The sequence below is a fragment of the Epinephelus lanceolatus genome, chromosome 10 (genome assembly GCF_041903045.1).
Source record: "Epinephelus lanceolatus isolate andai-2023 chromosome 10, ASM4190304v1, whole genome shotgun sequence".
Lineage (NCBI taxonomy): Eukaryota > Metazoa > Chordata > Actinopteri > Perciformes > Serranidae > Epinephelus > Epinephelus lanceolatus.
The window spans coordinates 15,075,655-15,102,665 of NC_135743.1; the positions used below are offsets into that span (position 1 = coordinate 15,075,655).

At 42.4% G+C, this 27,011-nt stretch overlaps 2 protein-coding genes across 3 annotated transcripts in view; one reads left to right on the forward strand and one right to left on the reverse strand.

The window, feature by feature from the left end:
- The window catches only part of cacng8b (calcium channel, voltage-dependent, gamma subunit 8b), a 29,276-nt gene extending 23,053 nt beyond the window's left edge, over positions 1 to 6,223 (forward strand). For both annotated transcript variants that reach the window (XM_033641113.2, XM_078171614.1), the window contains exons 4-6: positions 307 to 390; positions 3,167 to 3,307; positions 3,574 to 6,223. In XM_033641113.2, coding sequence (XP_033497004.1) covers positions 307 to 390; positions 3,167 to 3,307; positions 3,574 to 4,370 — 1,022 coding nt within the window. In that variant the 3' untranslated portion in view covers positions 4,371 to 6,223. The remainder of the gene's footprint in view (positions 1 to 306; positions 391 to 3,166; positions 3,308 to 3,573) is intronic.
- A 4,641-nt stretch (positions 6,224 to 10,864) lies between these two features.
- cacng6b (calcium channel, voltage-dependent, gamma subunit 6b) lies at positions 10,865 to 25,309 on the reverse strand. Its single transcript, XM_033640239.2, has 5 exons — positions 24,953 to 25,309; positions 20,755 to 21,448; positions 16,317 to 16,391; positions 13,437 to 13,574; positions 10,865 to 12,984 (listed from the first exon to the last, which is right to left on the reverse strand). Exons 2-5 carry the CDS (start codon positions 21,110 to 21,112, stop codon positions 12,764 to 12,766), a joined length of 792 nt encoding a protein of 263 aa, XP_033496130.1. The 5' UTR covers positions 21,113 to 21,448; positions 24,953 to 25,309; the 3' UTR covers positions 10,865 to 12,763.
- Between the last annotated feature and the right edge of the window lie 1,702 nt (positions 25,310 to 27,011).

A 27,011-nucleotide genomic window follows, 5' to 3' on the forward strand; every position in this document is an offset into this window, starting at 1 on the left:
GTGTCTGTATACTCATGTATTTACACGTGTGTGTGTGTGTGTGTGTGTGTGTGTGTGCTGTGCATGTGTGTGATGTTACTAACATGCATTTAAAAGAACCTGTGTGATGTTGTGATCAGTATGTTGAGGTTTATCATCTGGCTCATATGCTTGGATTCAGAGAAAGAGATTTTCAAAGATATGACTGTGTCCAGGGGTCAGTTTGTCCCTCAGGAGGATATTTGCTGTTCTCTTTTCTTGAGGTTACAGTTATGAGTTCCTGTCTTTTGTTGTGTCTGGTCACCTCTGTCTCCTCTCATATCTCAGGAGTAAAGCGAGGAGTGTGTTCTCAGATCAACCACTTCCCAGAAGATGCAGACTTTGACCATGACGGGGCAGAGTACGTCCTACGTAAGTCAGCACTACCATTTCTAGACGTGGATGAATGAATGAGAGAGAAGCCTGGTTATAAATAAAACAGAGGAGGAAAATAATGCGCACTGCTTTTTTTGAACGTGGTGTTTTTATTGCTGATTCCTCAGAAGATGATCTCGGCAAGAAATAAACATGTGGCATTGTGTACAGAAAGTCAGGGGAGTGAGGTTGCCCTAGTTCGTCCTCAGTGCCCTGCAGTAATGTCTTTCTGCTCCATGATATGCTACATGTGTGCCCGCGTGCATACATAAAGAAAAGCTTGTGTTCTGTTTACAATGTTGCAGAGGCATTTTGCTGGCATTTAGGTGGCATTTCCTCTCCTGTGGCCTAGTTGTCCTAGATGAGAGAAGAGTGTTAATGTGTGTGTGTGTGTGTGTGTGTGTGTGTGTTTGGCAGACCTGCTGAAAGCACTGAAGGCCACATGGGAAGGGTTTGATTCAGTTGTGTGTCTAGGACTGAGTAATTAATTTCCTCACCAAGTATTATGTGTTTATTTTTAATGAAGCAGCATTAACCCTTTTTATTTTCTCCGTTAATCTCCGTTATTTTTCATGCGTGTATCGTCCAAATCTGAATTAAGTAGCATCAGTTTGTGTTTATTAGTTTTTTTTACACTACTTGCAGTAGCTACAGCACCAGTTTTTGTAAAGTTGTAATTCTTAGGATCTCATTCGTGGTTGATTTGGTGACAAACGTGTTACCGTAGTAACAGCCAACACAGTTTAATACTACACTTAACACTTGCTCAGCAGCTGCTGTGTCAGCAATAACACAATCTGATGCATGCTGTGCACAGTGGTCGTTTTCACACAACAGTACAGTAAAAGTAAAAGGTACAATAAATGGACTTGTTGCCCAAAGAGACAGTTGTCTTATTTTGTAGATGCATTTCTGATGAACGATGACACTCACATCGTTCATCACACACATTGCATTTCCTTTGACTCTTTCACAGTAAAATCCTCCTGTGTTTTGACAAGGCAAATATTTATCTGGGATGAACAAAAAATTGGTTCTTGGTGTAAAGATAAATGCAAATTGTTTTGCAATTCTGTGTTTAGTGAGGCTTTTTTTGCTGTAAATAATGAAATGGTTTGTTTATAGAATCTGTGTTTGCCCAGGACAATGGCCAGTGGTCTGATGATATACGGACTAAACCAAAACTGCGTATTTTTACAATGATAAAAACTGAGTACATTACAGAGAATTGTGTTGGATATAATTTGTCTAAAAACCAAAGATCTCTATGCGCTCAGATGAGATCTGGTATTTTACCTCTGACTGTTGAACAGTATGTTAAGGCCCTCACACACCAAGCCGATGGTCAGCTGTTGGTCAAAGTTGGACCACTGGTAAGCTTCTACCACCCCATTGCCCCTCGTAAGCTGGAATTGGTGTTGGCAACAGCAGTGCCTGTTTGTGTATGAAGTCACTCTGATTGGTATACAGCTCAGCGCACGAAAAGAGAAACAGAAGTGAGGAAAGTAAACAAAGAGCTAAAGTCAAGTCAAGAGGCAGTGAGACCAAAACAAACTTGTTACAAGGGTAAGATAATTATTATTATTTTGCCACTGAGCTCTTAAACTGAAATGTTTGGTGATAGTTTGTGTTACTGTTCACTGGCGCACAGTAAAAATGCTTTGTTTTTTAACACTGGATTGTGTTGTTAATGTGCTAAGTGGCTAAATAGCATCAAGGAGGTCTTCTGGTTTCCCTTTTTGAATGATGAATACAGACGACCGCCGTCTGCTTGTGTGGAGAGTTATTTCCTCTCACACAGATCGTATGCACTGGTTGACCGTCGGCTGTGGTCTTAGTGGTGTGTCCATGTGCAACTTTTTTGGCTGAGACATGGCGACGTCAGGTGACACAGCAGGGGGCTTTTGTTGTCACAAGGTCTCTGAAGTCAGTTTGGTGTGTCTGGGCCTTTAATTAATCTAGCACAGGAAGATGGATCTGTCCACTTTGCTGTCTAAATGATATAGAAAAGTTCCATTTTGCTTTCTGCTGCCCTTTTTATTATGAACTGCACAATGCTTTGTTTGATGAGATAAAATTAGTTATTGATTTTGTAAATATGGAAGATTCAAGACTGAAATATCTGTTCACATCTGAAACATACAAATTAACCAGTTATCTGGAGAAAGGCTGGGAGAAAAGAAAGATGGCTCTTTAACGAAATAACATGTAAATGTTTGGTATTTTCTAATGTGTTTATTTTTAATTATTTGTGTGTTTTTTGTGTTTGATTCATTTCTTTTGTTTTCCCTTTTCTTTTTGCACGTTTTGTTTTGTACATTCAAGACTGGAAGATGGTTGTGAAATAGCAGTGTCTTGTAATCCCATACGGGGTGGGCCCAAGAAGGCACGACACTAAAATAAAGATGGATGAATAATGCAGGAAAAGTTCTGTTCTGACTTTAAGAGAGTCAACAGTAAACAGTGAGACTGATATCAATGAGATGAAATTAAAAATACATGCATACATTGGTATGGTGCCTAGGCAGTTTGAATCCATTGGCTGGGAATGGCGGACTCCGCCACGAAGAATGAAAACAACTATCACTATTACAATACTTTGGATGGCTGTTGCTGGAAAAAAAATGACAACCACAAAAAATATCAAAAACAGGATTTTATGTCATAATCATCAATCAGAACCTGAAGACAATTCAGATTTTGTCCACTGTTGTCTTACACATATCTCTTTTTCTAGTTCCTGCTGTTCACCATTCTTCTCTCCTCTGTTTAGGGGTAGTCAGGGCTTCCAACATTTTCCCGATCCTCAGTGCCATCCTGCTGCTGATGGGAGGGGTTTGTATCGCTGCTAGTCGTTTCTATAAGAGTAAAAGGAACATCATCCTGGGGGCGGGAATTCTCTTTGTGGCTGCAGGTAACTTATGAATACTGTATGTGTATCTGTGTGTGGGTATATTTGCTTATATGCATGTGACTGTCTGTATGAGTGCTGGTCTGATGACAGTTTTTATTTTGTCATTTTAATAGAGGTTTTTACTTTCAACCTTCATCTTGCCAGTTGTCTTAATTGAGAATGTCACAAGTCATCATGTCCAATAAATGTGTTTATTAGTACTGTAAGTTGGTCTGTCTGAGTTTATTTAGCTCCTTTGTAAATACCGTGTCTATGTGCTCCCTCAGGTCTGAGTAACATAATTGGAGTGATCGTGTACATCTCGGCCGCACTGGGGGACATCTCTCCTAAGAAGGATGAGGATAAGAAGTGGCAGTACTCCTACGGTTGGTCCTTTTACTTCGGAGGCCTGTCCTTCATCATGGCCGAGATGGTGGGGGTGCTAGCTGTCAACATCTACATCGAGAAGAACAAGGAGCTGCGCTGCCGCTCGCGCACCGACATTTTCAAGAGCACCACGCACGCCATGCTCCGCCTGCCCAGCTACCGCTTCCGTCGCCGCTCCCGCTCTTCGTCCCGCTCCACCGACCCTTCCCGCTCCCGAGACCCCTCACCTGTAGGGGGAGGTGGGGGCAAGAACTTCGGCCTGCCCCCCTCTGCGCTGCTCTCCCAGGGCCCCATTTCAGTATCCACTTTACCGAACCCCCACTCTCGCTCCCACACGGCCCTGGCTGGAGGTGACATCTCTCTCTATACGTTGTCCCGCGACCCCAAACTGGGGGGTTTGCCACCCATGTATGGAACGGTGGACAGGGCCACGCTCTACCAGCTCCACAACTGCTTCCCAAAGGATGGAGGGGGAGGGGGGGTGATGATGAGTGGTACACTTCCCTCGCTTAAGTCCCACAACCCTTCCAATTCTTCCAACTCCAACGCGCCGATGCCCAACTCGGTGGGCTCCGGCCCTCCACCCTTCACCTCATCCACAGTAGACAGGGAGCGAGGGATGGGGACTCTGGACAGGCTGAAGGGAGACAGGGAGAGCAACTCTAACACCCTCAATAGGAAGACGACGCCTGTGTAGAGAAAAGGGTGTGAGAGGTGGAGGCGAGAAGGAAGGGAGAGAAGGAGGCTGGGTCGTAATGAAAGAAGGAGGATAGAGAGGAGCACTTTGTTTGTGTGGCTCAACAGGAAATAGAAAGTCAGACAGACAGACAGACAGATAGACAGACAGACAGGTGAAATGCTAAATCTCTCCCTCCATGTTCACTGTTATTTAGTCTGCTCAATCTCACTGAGAACAAAAAGAAGAAGAGTAATAACAGAGCGATAATAACAACAACAATGAACTTTCACAATAAAACTATTTTGATATTTTAACGTGCTAGAAATGATTTATTTTGTTAATGATCAAACGCAATTAACCTTGGGCTATTATGAAAATGTTTCACATATTTTTTTGTGCAATATTCCTGCTAATTAACCAGATCATCATTAATGTAAAATTGTTGTTGTGATTATTCTTAGCGTTATTACAGGCTAACCGTATTTGCAAAACACTATAGTTTGGAATGAGAAATTCTGATTTTACTTTAACTCTGATTTTAGATCTCGACGACTTTTACTGTGAATTTCTTCCATGCAGAGCCGCTGGGACTGTCAGTGAGCTGTGTGTAACTGTGTCAAAGTGTCAAGCATGAGTGTGCACAATATGTGGGAGAATGAGGGCCTGTATTATTTTTTTAACCCCCATATGATATGATTTTCATTTATAACATGAAGTCAGATTTGAATACTGTAAATTGTCTTCCAATATTGAAAGAAATGCAACAATAATGTGAGTGACTGAGACAAGCAACCAACTTCATTGTTATTATAAGTCTGAGTTTCCTATGGGCCTCTGTTAGTCTTATTTCCATTCTAATCAGTGTTAACAGTAGTACTTGTAGCTATAGTCGTGTTGAAGATGTTTGTTCTTGGGCATTAACAGAAACCTCTGACTGGAGGAAGAAGAAAAAAAAGAGAAATAGAATAATACATTTGTACAGATTCAGGTAAAGGTTACTGCCTGAGCAGAAAATAAAAAAAACCTAATCATTTTTTCTATGAAGAGTCCCAAAGTGAGACATGCAATTCATCATTTTCAGTGGCAAAAAAAAGACAATATGTATATGTGGGCTCAGAGGGTTTAAAAAAACACTACAGAGAAAAACTTTTGAAAAGATACATGTACATTGTAATTTACGCATACGTATATTTGTAAAGTCTATAGATACGTTTTTTCGGGACCACTGTTCAAACTGGGTATGCATTTTGGGCTGTTTTGTTCCCGGTGCCCTCCTTGGACTCTTGCTAGGTGGTTTCATCCGCCAGCCCTTCGCCGCCTGCTCCCCGTGTCCCCCCGCCCACATATTTGGCCACATGATGAGCATCCCTCAACTTAGTCACATGACCAACAACAGATTGACCACAGAGACGACCCCTTAAACCTCCCCAAAGATTCTTTTCACTGTGCTTCCTCCCTGTGACCGCTGAGTCTGAACTCTGATCTGTTTATGTTGATGAGAATGTAAACACATGTTAACCCCCACCCCCTCCACCCGCCACCACCGCCCGTTACTCTGTCTTCTAAACTGTCCCGAGTGACTGCAGATCCGGGTCGAAACCATGGACACACCGCTACGTGATTTAATGAAGAAGCAAAACAAAACAACCAGACGCTTCCAGATTCTTTACGTTTTTCATTTCTTTGATTTCATTTCAGAAAAAGAATAATGTGATAAAAAACTGCACACAGATAGCATTTATGTGGGCAATATGAATAGTATGTAGTTGAGAATAGATATATCTAGACAAATGATTATGGTTTATCTAAATGTGTGATAAACTTAAACACTGTATTGCACGAAGTTTATAAAAAAAACAATAACAGACATATTCACAGACTGCTGTCTTTTGTTTCTTTTTTGCTAAGAGAGAGGAGCGAGCATATACCTGTGTTTAAAGTGTCCCTCAGCATCTATAGACAGTCTATAAGTATTGAGATCCTTCACTTAAAGCGACTGCAATCAGTATTTTTGTAATAACAATGTATCGAATGACAATTTGAAAACAATGTGAACAACCCATTCACCTGAATTTTTTTTTGCATTGTACGTTCCCACAGATAAGTGGTGCCATGTCATAATTCTGACATCCCATTATTCTGAAAATTACCAATTTTTCCGAAATCTCAATGTTTCGACATCCCATTGGTCTGACCATATTAAACCCATTGTTCCGAAGTCCCGTTGTTCCGAAATCTCAATGTTGCAATGCAAAAAGTTGAAAAAGCAAGCAGCAAGGGAAAGCAGCAAGAGACCGTGTTGTCATGTTGTTTACTGTTGCCGTGATGACAACGGTCGCCCTGTTTTGAGGAAGTAGAACCAATGCTGAAAGTTATAATTTTAACCCAAACCATGATCTTTTCCTAACCTTAGCCAAGTAGTTCTTGTGCCTAAATCTAACCAGACCTTAACCATGAAACAGTTATTTTGTTACAATGAAAAATGAGATTGCGGAACAACAGGACTTCGTAACAATGGGTTTAATAAGGTTGGAACAATGGGATGTCAAAATATTGAGATTTCGGAACAATGGGTCATTTTCGGAACAATGGGATGTCGGAATAATGGGATGTCCGAATTATGGGCGGACCCCCAGATAAGTTACATTTTCATGTTTTTATGAGGAGGACACATTGAAGCTTAATGTGTGAACAATGTTGTAGTTAATGTGTGGTTTGGTTTAGGCAAAAAAACACTTGGTTATGGTTAGGATAAGATTATTTCTGGCCTGGTTTTAGGGACAAATTCCCCATTGGAAATGCAGCAATGTCTGGCACCATCCCCAGAGGAAAAACAACAGTGGGTCGCAAAAAAACACCCATGTTTGGTGCCTTAAAAGCTGCAGGAAACACAGCTATGACTCACGAAATGGCAAATGATGTTGTTGTTTGTTGGTCTCAGGCTGTGTGGTTTCCAGTGAGCTGCAGCTTGGCAGGCGTCTTGTGAAGGTGTCGCACCATCCACCATCTCCTTAACCTCTGGATGACCTATATCACTTTAGAAACGTTGATATGATACATCTAAAATGTGCAAATGTAACATATTCATGTTTGTAGAAATGTGCAGTGCCAACATTGTCCTGTGATGACTGGGCTGATTTGAAAGTCTGCAGCTCCTCTTGGATTTATGGAGCCTTATAGGGAGTTTCTGCTCACTGTTTAGCTGTCTTGCAACAACTTTACTGTTTTGGTTCACTCTCACTTTTCTCGCAGTGTTGTTGCCAGCCGCAGCAGGCGGCTGTTTTCAGAAAAGAAAAGCTCTGAAAACCTCCTTGAACATCATCTTCGGTCTCTTTGCCTCTACCATAATGTCCGTACTGAGAATACCAAGCTAGCTTCTTCAACGTACGTAGTATCAAAAGATGATGAACACAGATGAAGCAGTAAAGCTGTCAGATAAATGTTAGTGAAAATTATAATATTCCCCTCAGAGATGTGGAGTGGAAGTACAAAGTTGCAACTGAAATGCTAAAGTATAACTACATTCAGCTTAAGTACAGTATTTGAGTAAATGCACTTAGTTACTTTTCACCGCTAGGCGATTACGCTGTTCATCATCGCAGAGCAAACATTACTCTTAGTAGTTGCTCTCTCAGCTAATCTTTGGTGTGCTGTGATCCTAAAAGACTTCGACCTTCGCTGTCAGACCTGAGGCTCATAATATTTGCAAATATATGGGTAGCACCAGATGGGTGGTATTTGTCAAATAGGATAATAAGAAAAGCGACTGAAAGTTAATTCAGTACACTTTTCTGTGACCACCGCCCTACCTGAGCTCATCATCTTTTTTCCCTGATGGGCCCATCTGGTGCCTCGTGCATGTTTTTGCATTATCAATTATAAAGTTTTGCGAAGGTCTGTTTTGGTCCCTTCAGGCCCCCTGGGCAGGTTGTGCTTGACCCCAGAGTGTTTATCACTGGTAGAGAGGACAGTGGGAATACGTCCATTGAGGATCAAGTTGCAAGAGTCCCTTCAGAGACGAGGGATGACACTTCAGATGCATTTGAGTAGAGGGAAGCAGTGTCACATCTTTGACAAGGAGCCTGAGATTCCTAGCAGTGCTCCTGGACCCTGAGGATTAGTTATTGGGAGTGTGTTCCTCTGCTAGTATCATACCTACAGTCGAGTTTTAGTCACAGTGACACAGCTGAGATTTAGAAGGAAGGATGAGAGGCTGCCAAAGCAAACTAATGTCATCTGCCACACAGGCGTCATGCCTTATCACAGTTTAGTGTAGCTTAAGATACATAAACATTACACTGGCATTATGTACAACAGTCTTGGCTAATTTTACTTTTGATAGCCTGACACTCATCCAACAGTAACAAACCAGTTAATGTTTAAGAAAACAAAAACACAAAATGACGTGACATACAAGAGGCCTTTCCTTTTAGTGCGGTGCTCCACTAACTGAGTGAGAATTAGCGCCACATTTCAAAGCACTATCTATTTAGAGGTGGCCAGATTTTAATGTGTTGTGATGTCAATGTCTTGCCTTTTATTTTCTGCTGGGTTTGTTGACAGCCTGTCAGATCACCATATTCACATACAGAAACATAATGCCCACTGCCCACCCTCTGGTCTCCACTGGTTAGCTAATGTTAGCCTTGGCTGCTCTGCACTGCACACCAGCCAGGTTGGGTATAGCTGGTTAGTGGCGCCACTCATTTGTGTCTACTGCTAACGCCATGTTGGTGGTGGGATGACAACCTCTGGTCTCCCCCCAAGTAGCCCTAGAAAGTAAGCGGCTTTATCTTGTGCCACAAAACCCCTTTAGCATCCTTAATTATGTTAGCATGTCAGGGCTAGGGGTATGGCAGCAGGGCCAAATTCATTCCTATGAGAGTTGCTCAGTGGCACCTGAAGCCAAAATGGTGCAACTACTGTGTATAAAATTACCCGGATGATTGGCACTGCTTCTGCATTGTGCGGCACACTAGAGACTTATGGGGGACAAGCATGACCAAGTGCAGCCAAGCATCTTACTTCCACCGGCTGAACAGCTAACTTCCAGTTTAGCACTCTGCTAACTTAAGAGCATCAGGGAACCTGTGGTTTTTGCTCACAGGGACTACTTTTAGATACATTTACCTTATTATTTGAAATTTTGGACATGTTTAATATGTATATCCAACATTTTAAAACTATATATATATATAAAAGCAAGCGTGACCAAGTGCAGCTCTGCATCTTACTTTCACCCACCAAACAGCTATCTTCCAGTTTAGCGCTCCGCTAACTTAAATGGGAATAAAATAATTTAATCTTGTGGCTTTTCTAGACTTTTGAAATGCTATCAGACCAAATGGATCAAATCCTGACAGTGTAACGAGTCATTTGGGGGTGCATTGCTTGGGAAAATGTTTCCACTGATTTACAGATGTCTCTTTCCCAGTGTAAGTCAATGGGAAAAAGTCATTTTGGGCCGCAGGGCTTCACATGACAGACCCCTGAAATTGCAGTGCAACCGTTTGGCCACTACGAAAGTTGTCTTCAAAGCCTGGTGCACTTCCTGGGGGCCTGGGTGCAAAGTGCAGAGAGGCCAAGGCTAGCTAACCAGTGGAGACAGGAAGGTGGGCAGTGGGCATGTTTCTGCATGTCAACACAGTTAGCCAGCTGACTGTCTCCCACCAGGTCAGGTTGGTGCACATTGCAGTAAACTGAAGAGTAGCAAAATTAACCTAAAGACAGACATGTATTACCAGTAAAAATATTCTCAGCAGTTAACCAATAAATAGTTAACCATTGACATCCAAGTATAGACAAGTGTAGACAAGTATATCAGTAATAACAGCTGATGTTATTTGTTTATCTGTCAAGAAGTCTATGAAGTCAATTTCCATTTACAAACATGCAGCTAGTGGCTGTGCACTGCTTGCCACAGAGTCTCAGTAGAAGTATTAACAGCTATATATACAACCAGGATAGTGTGTCATGTGGATTGAGTTTCTGCCCACTGAGAGTTAAAAGCATGTGTGAAAGTGTGAGTGTGTGTGCAGGTGTCTGGATGCCACCCACTTCCCAGCAGGCTTAGTGTGAGTAGCTATTGGGACATCTCTGATCCAATCGGTCGTCCTTGTGTGTGCGTGTGGTGCAGAGGGGTTGGTGGAGGTGGAGTGGAGGAGTAGCGACCGGCGAGGTCACCTGGCGACAGCAGGGAAAGTGACGCACTGAGGTCAGGGGTGGAGAAGGAGAGGAGAGATCACAGGGGTATGAGGATAGGCTGGTAATGGAGGTGGGGGTGGGTGGTGTTGGGTCGTGCATAGTTGAAATTCAAGGATAAGGTTTCCCAACCTCTGCAGTGAAATGCATTGCGATGAGCTCTGGCCTAATTATAGAGGAGCGGTTTGGGGGAGGGATATGTTTGGCGGAGAGGTTAGGAGTCACACTGTGAAGTGGTGAAAATGGGTGAATGTCAAGAGGAGACAGGGTGTCATGTCAGCAAACAAAAGGGTGGCAATTATTTTAGTCAAATCCCTTTAATGAAAAGCAAACCTGGTGCCACATACTGTGCACATACATGAGTAGAAATGAGCATATATTCTGTAAAATAGCATTTCCTGATAGAGAGACAAGGTGAGCATCCTACAACAAAAATAAAGTGTATTTACTACCTTAGTATCGCAAATAAAGTGACTGAAGACAGCACCACAACCAGTGACCATTCATACAATATAAACACATATATTCAATTTATGTACAAAGTTGAGCTTATAAAGTGAGTCCATACAATTCTCTGATATACAAAATGGTATTTTAACCACTTCTCACAGTTGATTTCATTCAGCGTACATTCATACCCAAGCAACATTCACCTAATAGTTGAAAAAACACACATCTGTAATAAATAACGACTTGAAGCCTCTTTTTTTTAAATCAAGTATTAAGTAATAAAAAGCTTCATAGGACTTATTGCTAGAATATTAAGGACACTCACTGACTGTTGATCAGGCAACATGTAGCAGATATGACAAGTAACTTCTCTGAAAGTAATCAGGACTTCCTCCTCGCTGATTGTTAGCATGTTGCTACAGTGATGGTGATACATTGTGATGGTGGTTTAGGAGTTTTAAACTATGGAAGCTCATTTCTGCCTGAAAAAACATGAAAAGTTAAGCATATTAAAAATAAGAAATACTCAGGGTAAGTCTAATTATGTGATGCTAAGTCCAAATTTCTGACTTGTTAGCCATCATTTTGACGTTTGATTTACAATCTACAGTGATTTACTTTTTAATTTTTGTTATGTAACTTTGAGACTATCCTCCTAAGAAGATAACTGCATCAGTGCTTGCCTGATATCAGACAAAATTGTTGTCTTGTTGTCTGTTTCCACCTTCAGTCTGACATAGAGTGCTCCAGGGATGACATTTTTCTGTAGGCCGACATGGAAGTTAGCGTCGCCCTGGTTCCCTCGTCAATACGCCTATGAGATTTTTCCTTTGGATTTTGAATCATTGCAGAAAATAAGCTCAGAGGAAAACAAACCTTTATGATACTTATATGTTTTGTTCAGCAAGATAATCTTTTTCCAGTCTAAATGATTTCTCTGGGGGATTTGATTTCCCTATCTAATCACCAGAGATGGGCTAGAAATGGGCTTCCATGTTAAACTGACTACAAAAAGTTTAAAAATAGAAAAATGTCTTGGCGTTAAAGAAGTTTTTTTACTCCCCTTATGCTAGCAAAAGGCCAGATTTATGTTTGGATGTACAGCGACAGGCAGGCTAACAAGCCAATTTGTGACACTTGTTTAAGTAAACACAACACAGAGCTGGAAAAAAAAAAAAACAGTCAGCAGTAACCCTGTTGCTCCGGGTCCATGTCATTGGTTCGACATCCCATTAGTCTGACTGTCCGCGGTGCTGAACGGCTCGCAGCGGGCGTATGGTGCGCCGCGACCGGCTTGAGGCGGAGCAGGCTCACGGCTTATGAGTTTGTCACTTTCTTTTTCATTTTAACCTGCACCATGATCTTTTCCTAACCCTAACCAAGTGGTTCTTGTGCCTAAACCTAACCAGACCTTAACCACAGGGCATCATGATGATTTCGGAACGGACTTCAGAACAATGAGTTTAATATGGTCGGAACAATGGGATGTTGAACCAATGGGCTGTCGAACCAATGGGCAGTTCCCGTTGCTCCTTCTGTCTATTTTCTACTAAAAACACTAAAACATTTTTTTGCAAGTTCTGGAGGCCTCACAGATGTGTGGCTGACTTCTCTTCATACATTTGATTAAGACCTTGTACAATGTCTGTGACAAATGTTAAGAACAAGCAAAGTGACAGCCCTCGTGAACTGGACATCTCTGCTTGCTCTCAAACAAGACATCAAGAACACTAAATGTGTATTTTATTATCATTCAAGTGCTAGGTGGCGCTATTCTTCTGTGGCAGGCATTTCTGCCAGGGGCTGAAAGGAAGGGAGAGGATGATGAACAGGAAACCTCCGAAAATAAGAATGGCTCCTGCTGAACCCACGCAGGCCACAGACCAGGACAGCTCATGGTGTAAAGGTATGGAGTGGTCACTGGACAGCAGGGCCAGCACAGACTGGTGGAATATCAGGACAGAGATAAGCACCAGTACACCTGCACAAAGAAAAGAATTTGGGGCATAAAGGCCATTGCACACCAAGGCTGAATTTTTCATCCTGATTGTCACTTGTTTAAAAGTGAATATGACCCCACATTTAGTCAATTGTGTTGCACACTGAATTTCCTGAACGGGTTCGATTTAAAAGCCTAGAGACTAAGTTTGACCAAGAAGCAGTGACAACGACAGAACACATCGGACAAAGGTTTCTCTGTGTAACGTTTTTATGTCTCCACGTTTGGGCATTAAGTGAAGTCCTCTCTTGGGGTCGGCATCATTTTAAGGGTACTGGTATCATTGTTCTTTTAAACGATACCCAGCTCTTGAAAATAACTTCATAATCTCCACAAACAACTGCTCATAAAGACAGAATAAACATCATTTTGCCAAACATCAGTCAATTAGTGACATTGCCACAGTTGAACATTATATAATAGTGAGGTCCCACCTGATAGGATGAAACAGAAGGAGGCTGGCTTAAGAAAGAAGGGCACTCCTTTGCTGAGAGACATGGCGATACAGATGGAGCCCATCACCATCATGGTCAGACTCAAAAGGGCCAAGATAGCTGCAGCTAGATTCAGCTCTGTGAAGGAGAGCAGAGAGAAAATCAAGGAGGAAAGGGAACTGAGTGTACAAATGCATAGCCTATGCAAGAATTTGAGTAAAGAAATCGAAATCTGTAATTTCATGCAGCAAGAAATATTCAGCAAAGATGGCAAAGGTATTGTGAAATCAGACATTACATCAGCTCACAAAGTTTGATTCTACTGGGCCTATAGTTGTTTATACTTCTGAAAATACAAACATGGTGTGAATTGTACCACTTCCCATACTGGCTCTGTTTTAAACAGATTTTTCTGGCATTAGAAACATGAACAGGTGCAACCCAAAAAGCTGCTCAACATTCCACAATAGCCAGTGCCAATTTTGTGTTTTTTGACACTCGACCATGCAGATATTATTATTATTTTATTAATTAAACCAGGGCAGATACAAGCTTTAGGGATGGGTTTTGTTGTTGGGAGAGAGAAGCCAAAAAGGAGGTGATAGATAACAATGAAAGCAACAAAAAAACAGCAGTTTTGTTTTTGCCCAGCTACATTTTATAGCTTTTAGGTTGATTCATGTATTTTTCTTATCCTCCATGGAAACCATCCATGCAAGGCTTTGTCCATTAGATTTTTAAATGGATCTGCAGAGAATTGGATTTTGCTTGACGTGAATCAGTCATCACAGTGAATACATTTTGTTAATATAGTTGGCACCACAGGGTGTTTTGAAGAGTCTTTGTTGTTGGTGCCTGGCATCTATGAGCTGGCTGCCATACAGCCACCAGTTTCAGGAAAGAGGACACTGGAGTGTAACGTCATGCAGGCAGCTCTGTGAGGCTCTACATATGTACCCTTGTTAACATGCTCACAGTCACAACAGTAACATGCTGATGTTCAGCAGGCGTAATATTCAACAAGTAGCATGTACGCCATCTTAGAGTCCTTTCAGACCTTGAGTTGTCTTGCTTTGGTCCGAAGCAGGGACTAAATTTCTTTGTAGTTGTATAATCGCCTGGATTTGGTTCATGCTCCAGGAAGTAAACAAAACGTTGAAGAAGAGTACACTTGCAAGATAAATGTGACACTTTCTAATGTCACAATGGAGGGACAACTACGCAGGTTGATTTTAGCGCTGCTCATCGTGGACTATATTGCTGTCATTGTTCATTTTAGTCAAACCATACAGTTTGAAAACGAGGCGCGGCTCCAACTAGAAAACAATGTTTTGATGCATTGGATGTGCTGAATGTGCATATTAAGGCAGTACAGGAGGAGGTGCACATTAATAATCCTCCAGGACTGTAACATGCTCATGTTTAACCCAAACAATGTGTCATGTGACTGCAGTTGGTTCGGATAGAGATCGGAACACATTCTCACCAACGAACAGCACCAGAGTTCGTTTGTAACCAGACCGAGATCACCTCTTCAAGTAAGGTCTCGGTCCGGTTGTTTTGGTGCACACCTGAGTGCAATTGCTGTGTTCACACCTGCCCGAACGAACTGCACTGAGGGGGTAAATCAAGATGTCATATCCCACTGAAAACTGTGATTTACACACCCACATATTATCCCTCTAATAAAATCAGTGTTTGCTGAGTCAGTCCCTCCAGGATGTTGTGATGTTGCCACCACAGCAATTAACGCAAATTCAGTCGATTCCCATAAATTATACGCTACCTTGTAATTTTGTCCAGTCACCGCAATTTCACTGCAAATCTGACAATCCAAAATGGATAAAATCTCATTTCATGGTAGAACTGTGTTTGGTGTATTGATTCTCTCAGCCCATCTCGCTCACTGTTTATCATGAGCCTACTGCGGGACTGGAGTTCTGTGCCTGAGACAGTTTCACACACACAGTGACAGGGCTAACTGTTAGCATCGCATGGCAAATGTTACCCCAAGGAATTACGACATGTTTAATGATGAAGTCGTGCCGTTCCAGTGTTCAGTGTCGGATGTTAATCTCTGCTTCAGAGCCTCGGCCCAACCGACAAAATATGTGGTGTGTTAGGTCTTGGTAACCGTGCAGAGAAAGCAGGAGGAGGGCGGCTCACGAAGACCGTCCGTCAATGCTGTGTCCAACGGCAGCAACAGCTGTTGCTGACCTATCCCCCATACCTTCACAAGTAGATTCTAATTTTGCGGGAAACACTTAATGCTGGTAATAATAAGCTCCGAATCCAGATTTTTACTTGCCCCCTGTATTTTCTTTGCAAAAATACACCTATAAACATTGCAACATGCATTGCAATGTTTTAGAAAAGCTGCCGTGAAATCAGGCGTTTCAGGTTGCAGCAATCCCAAAAACAGCTTGTGAAATCCTGGAGGGACTGCTTAGTGTATATCCTCTGGGTTTAAGAACGCCAACAATGCACCTTCTGTGCTCACAGCTCTTATATTTTAAATGTCCTAACTTCCTTGGATGCATCAAAACAGTCCCTGCTCAAAACTTTTGACTAAAAGCTAAAGTTGACTTTATGCTCTATGTGATGTGAGTATCAGTTCTCAGCCAGCTGATCTTCAAACTACACTGAAACTAGCAGCTGCCTGGACAGTGCGTTAAACACATTCATCAGTCTAATAGCTCATGGTTTTTCTTTGGAAAATGGGTGGCAGCAGAAGTTAATGGGCTGAAACATGCAAAAACCACCAGCACGGTCCTCTGAGCACCCCAGTGAACATCTTTATTGATAGTAGCTGCTCTGTGACTGTTAGTGTGCATCTGCATGTGTAGCAGAAAACGCAGGGAGGAAAGTATGATGTCTCACTCTTGTTAGTTGTCTTCTTGAATATGACTGCGTTCTCCCCAGAGGTGAAGAATTTGAAGTAGGTACAGTTGGATTCTGTGGGCAAAGAGAAAAAAAAGATCAGATACACGCACACATGCACATGTGCATGCACGCACGTACGCACACACACACACATACACACACACACACACACACACTCCTATGGATGGCTGCTGGTCTTCTGTTATGTGCCTCCTATGCATCCATGCACTCTGTCCTTCCAGGCATCATTCCTATTTATATCCAAGTGTCGAGCATTAGCTGGAATACCCAGAGACACACACACACACACACAAACACACACACACACACACACACACTGCCCAGCACTGCACATATGGTGCCGCCAGAGAGGGTGAGAGACAGCAACACACTGAAGGTGGATGGCAGAGGGGAGAAAGAGAGGTGGACAGAGAGAAGGGGGCAGATGGAGGATAGAAATGGAGAGGCGTGGCTGCAGAAGAAGAAGAAGGAGTGAGGGGAAGGGGATATGTTGGCTGAGCGAATGATGAGGGGGGATGCAGAAAATATGGATAGAGGCTCAGAGGATGAGACGGCAGGGAAAAGGAGGAGTGAGTCGAGGGCAGATGGAAGGGGTGGTGAGTGAAGGGGAAAAGAGAAGGGAGCCACAGATGGAGAAGGAGGTGAGGGGAGCAGGAGATGTCAAGAGGGGGAGGAAGCACAGAGGGGTTGGTTAATACTGCATTAGACATACACTCTCCCTCAGTCCCTGTCTGTCCCTCTTCCTCGTTTCCCCCTCTCTATATTTAGACAAAAACTGTGAAGTAGTCAGATTCCACTTGACTTCACAAGCGCATAGCGATGACTTTCACCCACTGAATATCATGTGCTCCAAGATGACCACATGCACACACACACACACACAGATTTCCTCACACACAAATATGTTTGGGCAAACATTTTTTAACCGAGGCAGACACGCCATTTATTAGCTTACTGATTTTTTAACACATTACGCTATCACAGTCAACTGGTTCTGCTCTCGCTACCCCTGCTGAGGCTATAATTATTGAGCTGTCATGTCCCTCTCCAGCAGGCTGCGAAGATGGATAGCTGGTCTTGAGATGACAGGCGCGGCATCAGTGGGGCCACACTTTGCTCGGGACGGGAGCCAAAGGCATGTAAACAGCGACGTGAAACATTGAAGCAGAGATGGCAAAAACAGTTGTTTTCCTCCAAACATGACAAGCCCACGGCCATCTGCGACAGGCGGCGTGGGCCAACACTGTTAGGACGTGTGAGAAAGATTGTCAGAAGCATACTGGCTGCTCTCACACACCAACAGACCATCTCAAAGGCACAGATAAATAACAGCTAGATAGAAGCAGCCAGGATTTTTTGACAGGGGAGATGAATTAGCTGTGATGACTGAACAGAAAAACAACGACACATCATTCAAGGTGCTGCATGTTAATAGTATTTATGTATATATTATCCATGTGTATCTCTCCTGGATGAGAAATCTCTTTTGGTTTCTTCAGAGCTCTGCTGTGTCTCAGCGGATCCTTCTGATTCCAGGAGCAGCACCTTCCAAAGCCTGCCTTGCCCATCTCTTTTCTCCCAGTACCTGCCTCTCTCCGTCTCCAGACTCACTTTTCAGACAGAAGTAGGTCATTGTGCGGATAATCAACGCACTCTGGAGAACCTAACCATGGTCAAGTTGAATAAAGCGCTTTTCGAAAGGAGCTGTCACAACTCTAAACACGGACGTTCGTCAGCACAATAAACCCGTGGTCTGCCCCTCATCACCTGTCTGTACTGTGTGTACAACAGGAGATGATTAGGTACCCAGTCAAGGGAAAAACTTGAAATCGATGCTTCATTACACTGACAATGTTGTGAATCACAGACACTTTACTGTGTAATGCTCCTGCGTGCTGCTTTGTGTTTGTTACAATAGCACAGGAGTTGAAAGCAGCTTTACTGTGGTCTGTTTCCGAGCATCATATTTCTTTAATGATTCAATTTGCACATTATCTGTAGGATGACCTAGATACATATGTATGCAGGCAGCTTCACATACACAGCTACCCTCTCTCCATTGCTTTAAAAGGTTACAGTGGATGCACACGCAGTGTATATAAATATATACGCATGGAGAAATGATGTTAAGTGTTTATCAAAAAACATAAATATGTCGCTCAGAAATCTGGAGGTTGTTAGTGGGATGACATTTATTTTTATTAAAATGAAGTGTTGGCAAAGCTCTCCTCAGTCCCTTATGGGCTCAGATAAAAGACCTACAGATGTAAGCATATTCCCAGAGGGCATGCATCGTATTAGTTATGCCTGCTCCCTCTGTTTTCACATCAGTGGTGATGGCAAAGAAAAATTGCGGCGATTAAGTGTATACATTTTTTTTCCCTCAATGATGTCAACAACGTGCAACCTCTCCGAAACATCCTTTGACCCTTTTCTGTTAAAGAAGAATTTCACTGCTGGAGAGATGGTCTGTCTGTGTAGTAGAAAAAACAAATGCTTTTGAAACTGATCAGAGAAAATAGAGGAAAAGGCTGTGGCATTTGCTTTTGCTAAAGAGGAAGAAAACCTACAGCTACCAGAATGCACTGCACCAGACTTGACTAATAAACGCTCCCTCTAGTGAGTGACACAATGCGAGCTTTGCAATTTTTCCACAAGAAACAATCTGGTTGGTAGTCAGCTGGTAACAACTGATCTTGAATTAAGCTAAAATATATTTCTAAAGAGACTGTAGATAAGAAATCAGGTGCCCACTTCCTGTTCACAAATTCTTTTATCAAACTCAAACAGGGCACTAAAATACAGCTGTGTCTTAATACAGAGGCTGCAGCCTTTGAAGCACGCAGCCTTCGCAGTCTACCTCGGCCGCGTCCTTTGAAGACCGCATCAGCCAAACCGAAGGGTCTCCGAAATAGGACGGTCTGGTCTGCGGGTGATTTCTTGGTTGTGTCACGTTGTTCCCGCCCCGACCTGTTCCTGTCACCTAGCAACCAGGTGCGCTTGATGAGAAGGTGAAAGCTAGTAAATTAGTTAGACGTTAGTTACCCGTAAATCATGGACCCAGAGCATGTCATTTTATTTTCCGGAAATTTTATTCAGTGCTTGAGGACATATAATTATCTTCTTGGAAATGATAGTGATTGTTAGAGTGATGCCAAAGAATCTTAGTTTATATTTGATCAGCACTATCTAGTGTTACTGTTTGATCCATGTTTGATCTGCTTTCTGAGCCCAGTCTCACTCTGAAGGCGTCGAAATACCGCACTTGGGCAGTGACTTGCAGCATCGGAAACCAACAAAAAAAGGCGTCCTTGTGTGGCTGTTTGGTGTTATATTTTATCAGCACCTGGTCACAGCAAGGGGAAACTTGGCGAGACAAGGAAGTTAAGGCGGCAGGTTTGTCTGCATGTATTTTTGTGGATAGGTGCTCCTTTTATTTTCCTTGGAAACGGACAGATTCAAAAAACATTTATTTTATGTTGTTCTCCATTGCATAGGCTGGAAGTGCTTGATGTTGTTTACCACAAACATGTGGCGAAAGTCCAAGTGGGACAAGGAGGAGAGGTGGTTGGTGCATCCAAGTAACGCCGACTTACACCCAATAGAGCAGCGTTCACATCCTGTAAGATTCTAAAGCCAAACCCTGTTCTTTTTCCCGAAACCTAACCACATGCTTTTGTTGCCTAAACCCAACCATGTGTGTTTGTTGTTGAAGGAAAAAAAACGTCACTTCGCTGTGTTGTGCTGATGTAAATTTCCTGTGAAAATGGAAGTGTATTTTGAAAGAAGACAACACATGTAACAGACAGAACTTGACATAGTGTCCCAGAACGTCAACAACCAATGCACCCAGGGTACCTTGCAAGTCGTATGTGGATGTGGAAAGTCCACAACCAAAACGTCGATATGTGACGAGGTCTGAGTGAGAATGTGTTGGCTCTTTGTGTTTGTGGTGGTGAGCATATGGAAATACAGAGGTACAATCTGTAGTTGGAGCAACAGCCCTAGATGCAGGGAATATTTGTTGGATGGCACGTTTTTGAGCTGAGAGATGAGCATCGAGATCTGGGCGCTGATAAGATGGAGGGATGTTTACCACCGTTCATTTACACATACTACCCACAATGTCGTGATACAAAGCTTGGCGAATATCAGCCAAGTATCCCTTTAATTCACTTTCATACTGAGGTGCATACTGTAGCATAGAGGCAGCCTCAAGCTACACTTGCATGGCTGGGCAATTTAGTTTGCAGAGAAGCAGACACGAGCAGACAGTCGCAGAAACAAAACAGACACATGCCCTCCAGAAAGCTCACCTGCTCACCTCCTAGACAGCACAGACAGCACAGACAGCACAGACAGATGAACTCAAACTCACACAGACACACAGGCGCATTCCATCCAGAGGTCTCACCTCCAGGTAGTTCAGCAGGGCCACAGCTCGTCCTCTCCGGGTCTATGTCAGCCACCCATAGGGTGCGGATGCAGCCCTTCCACAGGCCATAATGGGCCATCTGGCAGGTCTGGTTGCCACTGAAATTCTTTGGTTGGGCCAGCTCCACCCAAAACTCTGTCCCCATGCCCAGCACCGTCAGGGTCACACCAATGATAGCCACAAAGAAGGCCAGCTTGATCTTTCCCTCCTGACTGTCGCTCATCTTGTGGATCCTCCTCCTTCCACCTTTCACTCCACCCAAACCCCCGCCTTGTCCAGCCCCTGCCACTCCAATCCGACCGTCCTCATCCTGCTGTACGAAAAAGTTGGACCACATGTTGATCTCAACTGGCCCGAGGAAGATCGGGGGAAAGAGTAGTGCACTTTGGCTAAAGAGTAGAGGAGTAAGTAATAGATGAAAAAATGGAGGGGTGGTGTAGGAGAATGGGGTGAGGTTAAATGTGAAGAAAGTGGAGGTTTGGAAGTTTTAAAATAGTATGCAGACACAGCTATTAACTAGCCTGTGATGGATGGGTACATTGAGCAAAATCAGTCATAGTGAACAGAGGATGGGGGTGTGGTGGGTGGGGGTGGATGAAGCAAGGAAATGACAAAATGGGAGGTGATGGAGGCGAGGACCAGGAGAGCAAATTTCTGTTTTCCATCCAGTCCCCTGAAATAGAGAGATGAAACAGAGAGATGAAAGAGCAGCGGGCATATGCTTTACAAGAGCAAAATCCTTTCATCACCAGCGTAATATTTAATTTCCAAGAGCTTTATCAGCATCTACAGTATTCCCTCCCTAAAAGCCATATGACATGCTCTCAGCCAACAATAGATAAGCCATATGGCGTTTCCCTGAAAGGCAGATTTTGCTGCAGATGAAGAAACAATTGGGCTGGGTGAGCCGGTGAAGTCGGACGGTGCGGGTTCAAGGTGAGAGATAACACCACAGCGCCAGACTGGACCACCCATCTTCTATTTTCCCAGACGAGTTGACAACAGAGCTCTTCCCCGAGCAGTTACACTATCTGTGGCTTAGACGCAGATCCCCTTTGATCTGTGGGGATAATGGGTTGCCACAAATACCTCCCATCCTGCATTACGTGTACCAGCAAACACTTGGAATCTGCAGCCATGACTCTCTTTTTGAGCGCCCATGTGAATGTGTGTGTGTGTGCGTTTCAGAGTGTGGCATATGCGCTCTAAGTGGGGCCAGGCTTATGGAGTTGTTTCTGTTATTCCAGACTGTGAGCAGGGGACCTTTGGAGCAGTTTAAACAACGTGAGTGACGGGGCACGGCGGTGTCGCCGCTCTGCGCAGGGTGCATGAGAGGTGATAATTCATGCCTGAACCCTCTGACAGAGAGGGGGCAGCAGTAATTAACTCTGCTGTGCAGTCCAACAGGTCACATAGTGGAGGCAGGAGGCCCAGGCAGTTAGGAAGGCAGCACCAACAGGCCACACACAGTTGGTGGATCACTTAATTCAGAGTTTTGCGCTGACAGCATCAGAGATTTTATATAGGCGACGCACCGCATGAACTCACTGAGTGCAGGTCCTTTGTGTACAATATTTTGCAGTGTATAAATATGAAGAGCAGTTTGAAATATGTGAATTTAAATTTATGGTTTGCAGCATATAGAGAGAGAGAGAGTACAAAAAAAAAACTTTGGTTGCTGTCAGCACATTTATTAATCTTAAACGAGTAATTGGTTAATTGGACAGAAAATTAACCTGCAACTACTTTGATACTTTATTAGTTGCAGAATTTTTTTAATCAAAAACTCCGACTGTGACAGATTTTTGTTGCTTTTCTTTTTTAACATGCTCAAACAAAAGGATTTTTTTAATGTTAACTTTTTTCCATATAATTTTGAATACCAGAAATTATGCTATAATACCTTTATCATATCATTCAGCTTTTTTTTTTATATAATTCAGATTTTTTTATCCATCAATTCAGTCAAATCTGAACAAACCGCCAGTGCTGTTATTGAAACTCAACATATCCGCAGGCACCTGATAGCTACACATATATCGTATACCCCATAATTTTGCAACCACAGAGGTACAACTAAACACCACATCGTATTACATTGTATTATATTACATACAAAAAGCCCATGACCTCTTAAAGCTTTCAGCTTCATTGCTCACCCTCGTTAACATGTGTTCATATGACACAATTTCTAACATAGACTCCTTCCACTTTTCAAAATCTGGAGATGATGTGCTCTTCCAGAAGGATCACTCGAGCAGCTGTGACGACCCCTACATTTATCACAACAAGGTCATATTTTGATGCATTCTGTAATTCTGTTTGGTCCTCCATAAAGCATAACCTTGGTGAGTTAGATACAATTATACCCTAACACTTCCCTATGTGAACTTTTTTTTTAAAATGTGTTCACCAGATTTCATGTAGAAATTACAAGCCAGTAGACTCATCCTGTACAACTCAGAAGGAGTAAAGTAGAACCTAAAATAACTGTATATTGAGTAAAGAATCATAATGTCACATGAAACATAGTGTTGTTTTTGTACATGAACAAAATTATCTGAGGTATCTTTCTTTCCAACTGGTGCTCAGTAATATAGATGTATTCTTCTCTTTACTGCAGCTTGACTGGATGTTGTTGGACAGTTCAGACAAAGTAAATCTGGGGAATTAAGTGTTAACTTGTTGGGAATGAATAGCTTCAGTGTGAGTGGATTTAGGAAATGATTGATGATCCATTTATGGCACACTTCTTAAATGTAATATGTTTTGATTTTTCGGCTTGGGGGAAAGTTTAGGTGGAGTCATGAGTCTTTGGTGTTTAAACCCAAATCACATTGCAAGTCTTTTTGGATTTTGTCAAGTCGATTCAAAAGTCATCAAATTTGTAACTTGATTCTGACTTGAGTTCACACCTCTGATAATCTGTGTTTCATTGATATGTACTACATGTCACCAGACACTTCATATGTTTAAAAAAAAGAACTTAAATAACAAATAGCATCAGTTAAACTTGACAAAGCCAACTCTATCTGAAAGAGTAAACTCCACTATCAGAGGAAAATTATGTGGACCTTGTGATGAGATTATTTTTGATGCCTAATTGAGTTTGATTTTTTTTTTTTTTAAACAAGTGTGTTCATCGGATTTTTAATATACTTCAAATATTACTTTAAACAGCAACAACAAAAAAAAGTAACGTCCGAAACTGTTATGACAGGACAATACAGAACTAAACTAAACTAAATAATCAGAACTGCTACCTACTGCACATAATTACGTTGCATTCAACAAATTAAGACAGGTAGACTTATGTAGTCTTCTCCCCCCCTCTAGAAATGTCATAAAACATTACCATATCTCATCAAAAGTAGAATATTTACCCTTAATCATACAAGTTTCTCAAGGGCAACAGAGTGTGACAGTCCAGTCAGCCAAGCCAGTAAAGATGGTCTGATAGTAGTAGCCAGAATCTGGCTTTGGTGTGTTGAATTAGGTTTTAATCACAACTAACTTGATGACATTAATTTGGACAACAAATATGAGCAAAACAACAACATGATAAGATTATATCATCATGATATTATTCTGCAAAAAGTCAGTGACAATAATATCAATTTGTCGCCCCATCCTGACCCACAGCAGGCTCCCCAAAGGCATATAATCTCCTAATATTAAAAGCTAAACAAATCTATGCATGTCTCTAATGATCCAAAAGTTTGGAATAGCAGCCATGCATCTGAATCCTCCTCCAGCATTAACTGTAATAAAGGATATGAAGACTGCAGCTGCTGACAGCCAAGTTAGTAGTCACTGAGTTACAAACCTTGATCACATTACATCCATATTAACCACAGGATGATCGGAGGGGTCAGAGCATGCCAGGCTACTCTACTGGAGGGATAACACACACAAATGCACACTTTGTACTAAAACATTATCCTGAGCTGTGTGTGTTTTGACATTGATGAAGCATCAGCTATGCTGCGCTGACTTTAAGTTTGGTAGCAGCTGAGCAGATGATAAGCTTGTAAACACGGGTGCCTTTCACACGAGGAAAACAAGGAACTCTTTACGGTTTCACCAAAGACTGCCCCAGTAACCTGTGTGACCTGTGGGCACAAGAAAGCAACAACTGGCTAATGTACTTGAGTGAAAATAAGAATATAACTCTGACCTGTTTGGTGTGTGTTGTTCAGTTCAGGAGGAAGAGACGCTTGAAACTTAATAGAGGGGGAGAGTGGTGATGGGAGAGTTAGTGAGAAAGCGAGAGGGAGGTACATAAGGGTTATGGAAAGTGAGTGTAACAGGGGAGGGGGCTGCAGCCTGGTTGGTTCACACTGCTGATGATCAAATGTGTGTGTCTGCACTGCTGTTTGCTCCTCAGACTGCACAATCTCACCAGCACCCATTCACTCAACGCACATGTTCGAATCTTAAATCACGGAGCAGGGGTGCTGCAGGGTGGTCGGCTCACATGACGACAGCCATGCCTGCATGATTAAAAACATGTCTCTATCTGTGTCAGCCTCATTGTTTGTGTGTGTGTGCGTCTATTTTGGACAGCCACCTGTTAATGACATTAAGTAAGGGTGAAGGAGGAGCCTGTGTTTATATGAGAGGGGCCAGGGTAGCATTTTATAGCAACACAATATAGTGTGAGGAAAGTGAAAATGTGACAGAGACGGAGAGTGAAAGTGAAACGGAGAGAGCAGCAGAGAGGGACACATATGGAGAAGGGAAAAAATAAGTGTGAGAAAAGACAGCGAGATAGGAAAAGGAGGGATAAAAAGGTAAAGGAGCACTAATGTCTAAAGGTAGATGCAGATATGGACTACACTGTATGAAAGTGAAATGGTTCAGAGAGGAAAATGAGAATGTGCAGCCCCATTTCATTCTTCACTGAACAAGGTCCAGGGAGACTTCAGAGACTCAGACTGGTCTTGTGGAAAGCTTTGCTCGTGGCCCAGCCCTGCTTGGCTCCTGCACAGTTTAGGTTACATACGTGGCACAGTGAGAGGGAGGCCAACCCCAGCAGCCAGCCACTCTCAGTGAGGGCAGGAAGGAGGGAAAGGGGAGAGGGTAGAGGGGAAAGGGGGGGCTGAGGGGGTGATGCAAACTTAGAGTGAGTTGGGGAACGACAGAACAGGAGAGAATCGGAGAAAAGGGATGAAACAGGCTGTAGGCTATGACAGGAAAATAAACACCTACGATGTCCAAAACAGTCAGGTTCATGTTCCTCTTCAGGACAGACTGCTGCTGAAGCCACAGTGCAGTTTGCAGAGTGACTTTCACAGAGAGAAAAGAATATGTTGGACACATGACAGCTGTGATAAATTGATTCGTCTGGAGTACAACTATCTGTTTTAACGCACATATGTGTGTCTATTCTTTAAAATGACTTTGCTTCTAATTATGCAGCCTATCGCTGCTCCTCCATCATATGAGATTGATAGAAAGTGTCCACTGGCAATCTGAGGCCATTAATAATCTACAGTATGCTGATGTGAACAATCTTGTCTCTACATCACTCAAGAATTCTTGTTAGCAGTGCTGATGTATGCTTGAACACACTTAACTGCACATATGTGTGCTCATGCATGCAGCCATGCGCACACTGACCACACAGGTGCACATTACAGCTGCAACCATCTCTCACTTTAAAGTTGTGAAGTAATTTTGACGAAAAATATTTGCCTGATTAAGACATAGGTCTAGTGATATTGTATATTTTTATGTATTGTCAACAAATTCCATGATAAGACAAAATCCATTTATCTATTCTCTGTTGTTGTCCAAAAACTATTAAAATTACATCAAAAAGCTACAACATGGGCTCTATGGTTTGTTTTAACTCAATCCTGCATGCATGATTCTTGTGGCATTTACAACCTAGTTCACCAGATCTGCAGCCGAAAATACAGCCCCCATAAAACAGGCAATTTACTCCATTTGAATCTGTATCTGATAAAACCTACAATGTTTGAGTAAATGATTTACATTTAAATTGTATGTGTATGACCTGTATTTAAAACTTCATAGTATGACATAAAAAGGCAATGAAAAAAAAAGAAATAGTAAACAGTGTCTTAAAAGTAATCAAAAAATCATAGTGAAGTATTTAAAACAAAGAAGGTAAAAGTAAAGAATCCCAAAAACGTGACAAGAATTTCATATTGTAGAATGTCAAAAAATGTGGAAAAAAACATAGAATGATATATGAAAAAAAATCACAA

What these genes read in the sequence shown, in the direction of transcription:
- cacng6b (XM_033640239.2), bottom strand. Translation starts at nt 21,112, where the DNA reads ATGTGGTCCAACTTTTTCGTACAGCAGGATGAGGACGGTCGGATTGGA. An exon ending in CCCTGCTGAACTACCTGGAG is followed by an intron (nt 16,392 to 20,754) that starts GTGAGACCTCTG and finishes CTTTGCCCACAG; the next exon opens with AATCCAACTGTACCTACTTC. An exon ending in CAAGAAGACAACTAACAAGA is followed by an intron (nt 13,575 to 16,316) that starts GTGAGACATCAT and finishes TCTCCTTCACAG; the next exon opens with AGCTGAATCTAGCTGCAGCT.